The 6922-nt window shown below is 42.0% G+C and overlaps 1 protein-coding gene and 1 pseudogene across 1 annotated transcript; one reads left to right on the top strand and one right to left on the bottom strand.

The window, feature by feature from the left end:
• Positions 1–768: 768 nt before the first annotated feature.
• Positions 769–2919, bottom strand: LOC124623073. The gene is made up of 2 exons (XM_047148865.1): positions 2787–2919; positions 769–1667 (listed from the first exon to the last, which is right to left on the bottom strand). The coding sequence occupies exons 1-2, from the start codon at positions 2917–2919 to the stop codon at positions 769–771; spliced, it is 1032 nt and encodes a 343-aa protein (XP_047004821.1).
• A 3637-nt stretch (positions 2920–6556) lies between these two features.
• On the top strand, positions 6557–6673 carry LOC124623464 (annotated as a pseudogene).
• The last annotated feature ends 249 nt before the right edge of the window (positions 6674–6922 follow it).

Genomic DNA, 6922 nt, shown 5'->3' with positions numbered 1-6922 from the left:
CCCAGGGGCTCAACGTAGACGAGTAGGAAGGGTTACAAGCCGTCCAAGTACGTACGCAATGACGGCGACCGCTGTATGAAGTGCCGCGAGTTATGCAAGTTGCCCCCGGAGGACTCCTCACTGCGACGTGCACCGCTCCTCTCAGGCACTTAAGGTCGGGACACACACGTCCGGGCCGTGTCAGGGCCGAGCGTCGGACGAGTGACGGCCGTACTCCGGTCCGTTCCTGCAGGGGCCACACATGACCGGGGCACGTCCGTGTCTCTGTTGTTCCTTGTAGTGACTCGGACGCGGTGAGCTGTGTTTCTGCTTGTGAAAGCTGTAAAACATGTTCACTAATTTTCGTAATAGTGAATTAGGACTTATAGCACTTGCTTTAGACGAAGAGGAAAACGAACGAAGGCAAACAAGAAGAAGAAAATTATGGATCCACAGTGCCTGGAGAACAAGACCAGTACAGGGAGAGTTTCGAACACTATTTTCTCACCTCGTAGATGATGAGACTAAGTTTTATGAATATTTTAGGATGACGCGGTACACCTTCTGTGAACTTTTAAAGAAACTAGAACCAAGGCTGAGAAAAAATGACACGTTCTGGAGAGTATCAGTTTCACCCAAAGAACGACTGGCTGTTTTTTTACGGTAGGTTAAAGAAAAGTGCACAGAACACAAATAAATAAGAAGTTTTAAGGACAGCATTTTTATTTTATTACTTTAGTAATTGAAAGATAAATACATAAGTTAGTAAATAGTACAGTTAAATTTCTACTACCCTAAGAAAAACAAATGAGGACTATTCAGTGAATTAGTTTCTGAAGCTGATGAGGATGCAGGGGAACTTGGAAGATGATGGCTTTGGTTATTTATATACGAATTGTGCGAATCCCTTTGCAGGTCCAAAAGCTGCTGTGTAGGTTCTGTTGACTCGTTTCCCACAGGTGAAGGATATGGTGTTGAAACAGATTTTGCTGAGGAATTGGAGGATGATGGAGTGAATTGATGGACTGATACGTCATTCATGAGTTGCTTCAGTTCAAAGTCTTGTACAATTGAAAAAATCCTACTTTTAGCTTGATGAAACAGTAGTGGATGCAATGATTTTAGGGCTGGTGCTATACCAGCCAAAAAAGCATCAACAGGGTTTTGTATATCTCTCTGTTTTTCAGCTTTTTTTTCTGCCAAAATGTAAGCCATGAGCTGGCTTGATGCAGATTCTTGTGGTTTAACCTCACGCTGAAATTTTCGTTTCAGTGGTGGTTTCATAAACGTGTTCTTCTTTGAAGTGACGGACGAATGAGCTGAGGGCGTCTGGGAATGCCGAGTGCGCTCTATCAAATTCTCTGTTTCACTATCCTGGGTTTTAATGATCCATTCCTCATCTGCAATGTCTTCTTGTGTAGACACTTTTTCGTTTTCAACAATCGACTGCTCCTCTTGGGAATCTGTATTTGATTCTTGTTTATGCTCATTATTGTCTTGCGTGTAAGGAACATTGGAAACTGTTTCTCGTTCTACCATGTAAGGTAGCAGGAACGTTAAGAGATCTTCATACTTGTATTTATGTTGATGAACAGCAGCTTGTCCTGAAACAGTTTTCCTTTTCTGCAAGGTCTTCCTTAGTTGGTCACGAACAGATGCCCATTTTTTTTTGCATTCCTCTATTCCACCTGTAGCAAAAATACTTTAAATCGCGTATTTATATTACAATGTTTAAAATGCTGCAAATATTTTATAGATTATACAGTATTTCTCATCTTATACATTCAATTTTTTTCAGGTTCCTTGCTACAGGAGATTCCTTTAAAACTATTTCCTTCAGCTACAGGTTGGGAAAATCCACAGTTGCAGCTATCGTCCATGACACCTCTAGAACAGTTATCGATTTATTGTTAGAAGAGGTGATGCCTGTGCCGAATGAAGAAAAATGGAATGCTATAGCTGAGGAGTTTTGGACAAAATGGCAGTTTCCAAACTGCATTGGATCTTTAGATGGAAAGCACGTAACAATACAGGCTCCAAACAACTCAGGAAGTCTCTATTGGAATTACAAAAAAACATATTCCATTGTGCTTCTTGCTCTGGTTGACCCATGTTATAATTTTATTGCAATAGACGTGGGAGCGTACGGAAAAAACTCTGATGGAGGCATTCTAGTAAATTCAAATCTTGGAAAGTCATTGGAAAACAATACGCTTAGCGTCCCAAAGAGTAAAACTTTACCCGGAACTGATGTTGAACTTCCAATGGTAATTGTAGGCGATGAAGCTTTCCCTCTCAAAACATACTTGATGCGACCATATCCTGGCAGGAACTTAACAAATGACAAGGCTATATTTAATTATCGTTTGAGTCGGGCAAGAAGAATATCCGAAAATGCATTCGGTATATTGCAACAGAAATTTCGAATATTTAGAAGAATCCTTCAGGGAGATCCTAATAACCTTACAATGATTGTGACGGCTGCGTGTGTACTGTACAACTTTATTCGAAAAATGGAAGGTTATAGGGTGCCCGAACAGAGGATGGATCAAACGGAAACTGCTGAGGGATCCGGAAGTTCATCAAATCTTCGAAACCTACCTCGAATTCGTGGGAGATCAACAGATGCTGCATTTGCTGTACGAGAACAACTCAAAAAATTCCTGAACTCTCCACAAGGGACTGTGGAATTGCAAGACCATGTCGCCTTGGCGATATAACGATGACATAAACCAAACATCTGTTTGTAAAATAAAAAGTAAATAAATATCTTTCGGGTATTAAAACTTGTATAGTTTTTATCTTACCTTTGGCTTGTAGATCTGTTGCAATTGTCTTCCAAACTCTGTCTTTGTACTCGATATTCCTGTAATTTTCACTTCCCTGATCGTATAGAACAGGAAACTTACGAACTTCCTCTATTAGTCGTTCCACATCCATGTTTTGTACACAGAACAGTTTTGCGCAGTTGCACAGCTCACAAGACAACCCCACCGTCAGGCCGTGTCCGTCACGTGAAAATTTAAACACGGCGAATCCCGCCCGGCCCGGCCCCGGCCCGTTGACCTTCCCCGTGCACGGCCCGGTCAAGTGGGGCCCGCTGCATTTGTTTTAATGTTGTATTTCGTAGTCCGGGTGACGGCCGATACTCGGACGTGTCTCGGCACGGACACGGTCCTGACATGTGTGTCCCGACCTTTACCCACAGTCAACAGCCGGACGCCACAGCTCCTGCCGCTATCCAAACAGCGGTCCGACGGCCAAGAGAAAATTTCTCACCTCGTCAATGGTAAGCACCATTCATGAAAAATCTCATGGTGTTATCGGTTTTCCATCCATGCTTCGCTCTATTGTCAGCCGTTATTTCACATACGGGCCGTCGAAACTCACGAGTTCGAGGGACAATTTATATTTAACTGACACTGTTAATGGATAGAGGTTCATTACCAAATATAACTAGTACGTCCTCAGTGTCAGGATCCAGTAAATTTGCGGTTGGACATCATTACATCGGGGTGTATTTTAAAATCGTACTTTAATCATCCCTACTAGTTGCTGGCATGACCCACTACAAAGTTCATCTGGAATAATATCAACACAGTATCAGGAAAATAGGTTACAACGTAAAAGCAAAACAGTTGCACTCGACGTTTCAGCAAACATAGTAATTGCATGTAACACATGTGGATGCATAGTCCACATCTCGTCTAGCAAAAATTGCATGCCATGCCTAATTGTGCTTGCACGGTCGTCACTGGGCATCGCTCGAATGTAAAGTGCATGAGATGAAAGTGGTTTCGAGAATCGTAGCATTATCACACTATTAAAAAGCTGCATCTAGCCAGCAAGCAGCAACAAGAAGGAGCACAACTCCGTGGTGCATAACTTCAACGCACACCTGCACACACTTGTTGTACGCACTGACGTATGTGTAAAAGAGTGATGTAGAGAACTGCAACCACTAGTCAAAAAATTTTAATACAGTAGCAAATTACACTTTCAAACTACGGGATGTGTCTTATTGTAACAGTAACATCAGAGACGGATGGACATATCATATTAATACTTAGGAAATAGTGTTGCACAGACACCGACAGAGGAAACTTTTATCATAAATGTTAGGACGTAAGTCATACACATAACATGAATATTTAAGAGTTACACATGCGTTAAGATTTTGGTACGTGACGTATATAGTTCCGTGTGTCGAAACTAATAATTTAGTACTTAATGCTGAAATATGCAGGATGATTCCTATCAACGTTTAAAAGCTCTGAAGTGACGTGCTGAGACAAGTAATCTAATATAAGAGAAACGGAGCCACAAATGCTGGGAAATACCCCAAAAAGTGCACGAAAAATGTTGAATGTCTGATATGACCAGGTGGTGTACCTCGCCGCAAGTTTAGCGACTGGCCTTGTCGATCCTACCCGTGCCGATAGCGGGCAGTGCTGCACACCGCTCCGTTGACATTTCTGCTTTCGAACATCTTTTGTGAATGTGATCTGTTGCAAACGTAGAAGTTACGAAATTATTGTCCTCCCTCTAGCTAAGCAAACGCTGTTCTAATTTTGTGTTTCTTTCCCTTTGTCCCTTCTTTTTTGTTTACAGACTTTATTTGATAAAGAATAGGTAGGTCGTTTACTGCTAGCAATGTAATTCGGAAGCTTGTACTTATTAACTTGTGATACAGATGGTAAGTCTTTGTTGTACTGTACTTTGCAGTTAACTATCGTAGACTATGAGACCATTGCCACAGATGTCGCTGCGGACGTTACATTTGAAATTAAGGCGTATACTTTCTTGTGGAACTTACTGTAACACAGACCAAAAGCAAAGCCACTAGAGCGAAGTAAATTTAGGGGAACCAACTACGCTCACAGCCGAAACTTTTAATGCAGACGAGAACGACCCACAGACACGATTTTCACCATAGCTGTAGCCAAGATTTGCTGCAAAGTGCGGCAGAAATCGTTTTTTTAGTACCCATTATCTCCGCTGACTCAGCACCTAGTGATAAATTTCCGTCGCCTATGGAGAACATTATAAAAACCTGTACAAAGCTACGTCTTTATTTGTACCGGATACACAACAACGACACCCGAGATCTAAAAGAGCCCTGCATCATTACAAGAGGTTACTTACAAAGAAAAGCGAAGAAAACAAGCAAAAATGGAAACCAAGCAAGACAACAAATCAAAGATTTTTCGATGTCAATTAAAAACAATACCAATGCAAATATAACTGCGAACACTCAGTCGCCAGCTGAACCACAACGAGAAAATAAAAATTCATCCGCAGACTTGCAGTATGACCCAAATACTCCCTGGTCTGAAGACATGAACCCACAGGCGTGAATTGCGAATACACAATCATGCCTCTTAGCTACTATAAGTGTAAACATGATATCCCCCGCCATCAGAAAAACTTGAATTATGGAAGCATTTACGGCAAGCAGAGGTCGATGTAGCCTTTTTGCGGAAAGTATGCTCGTATGGCGTTTCTAGTGCCACCGGCTTTGATTCAGTTATCAATATGGTACCCGTAGACGGTACAGTGGTCCTATTCAAATGCACTCCTACAGGTTAGCTCTCATCCGCTAGAGGTATAACTCGCCAACACTTTGTAAATATTTATGCCCTGCCAGGTTCGGGGGCTCGGAGCAAGAGAAATAATTTTTAAGATACAGCTAACCCGATTTCTCACAAATTTCCGGACGCATAAGATTATAGTGAAGATTTTAACGACGTAATCGAACAGCGGGACCAAAATCCTAATTTTAATTATTGCGCCAAACTGCAGTCAATGACGATCAAATTACAGATGGTGGATGTGTGGTGCATGCGACACCAGTTACAGTCAGCTTTCACCTACGTCACAACTACCGCTTTTAGCCGTCTTGATCGGATATGTTCCCACATGCAGATTCTGCCGGATATAGTAGACTAAAATACCGCTACTTAGTTTCACGGATAACTTCACCTGTCACCATCCGTGGAGTGATACGCGACAACCTATTTACAGGGTAAGAAATTTGTGGTGGCTAAAACAAACTACCTAATATACTACGAACTACAACAAGGACAGGCATGACGCTGGGAAAATGCGTTTCTTCGTGCCCAAGATATAAAAGCGGAATGTGAGGTGGATAAACTGCGTCGCGGTGAAAATAGCTCATTTTTTAAAAGCTTTACGCCTTGGCGAAGGCTTAACGGAGATGATCCACTCAGGGGTAATATTTTATAGCTCTCACACAATTATGTTGAGATTCTGACCATCTACAGCAGAACCTATCACTTACCGAACAACTGAAGGCTAAGATTCTCTGACTTAACTAGTAGTAGCCACTATCACTGTCGTTTCAGTCTTCTCCCTCTTCCTTTATTCCTTCGGTTTCGATACTACTAAAAGTGTATTCAAATGTGCTAAGCTAGCCTGTATCGTCTTTAATGTCCTTTACTGTTACTATCTGTATTATTATTAGTGTCAACTGAAATTTTCATTAATGTTATTGCCATTTATTATTATAGTTATTACTGCCAATTATTATTATTATCATTACGCTCAATTATTATTAGGCAACGGCCCTGCCACAGTGGATACACCGGTTCCCGTGAGATCACCGAAGTTAAGCGCTGTCGGGCGTGGGCGGCACTTGGATGGGTGATCATCCAGCCGCCATGCGCTGTTGCCATTTTTCGGGGTGCACTCAGCCTCGTGATGCCAATTGAGGAGCTACTCGACCGAATAGTAGCGGCTCCGGTCAAAGAAAACCATCATAACGACTGGGAGAGCGGTGTGCTGACCACACACCCCTCCTATCTGCATCCTCAACTGAGGATGATACGGCGGTCGGATGGTCCCTATGGGCCACTTGTGGCCTTAAGACGGAGTGCAGTTGTTATTAATATATTATTATTATTATTATTATTATCGTTATTAC

The sequence above is a fragment of the Schistocerca americana genome, chromosome 7 (genome assembly GCF_021461395.2).
Source record: "Schistocerca americana isolate TAMUIC-IGC-003095 chromosome 7, iqSchAmer2.1, whole genome shotgun sequence".
Taxonomy (NCBI): Eukaryota; Metazoa; Arthropoda; class Insecta; order Orthoptera; family Acrididae; genus Schistocerca; species Schistocerca americana.
Note: the sequence above shows the minus strand (reverse complement) of the source record. Positions and strands in the feature narration are given on the sequence as shown.

What these genes read in the sequence shown, in the direction of transcription:
- LOC124623073 (XM_047148865.1), bottom strand. Translation starts at nt 2,919, where the DNA reads ATGGATGTGGAACGACTAATAGAGGAAGTTCGTAAGTTTCCTGTTCTA. An exon ending in AACAGATCTACAAGCCAAAG is followed by an intron (nt 1,668 to 2,786) that starts GTAAGATAAAAA and finishes TTTTTGCTACAG; the next exon opens with GTGGAATAGAGGAATGCAAA.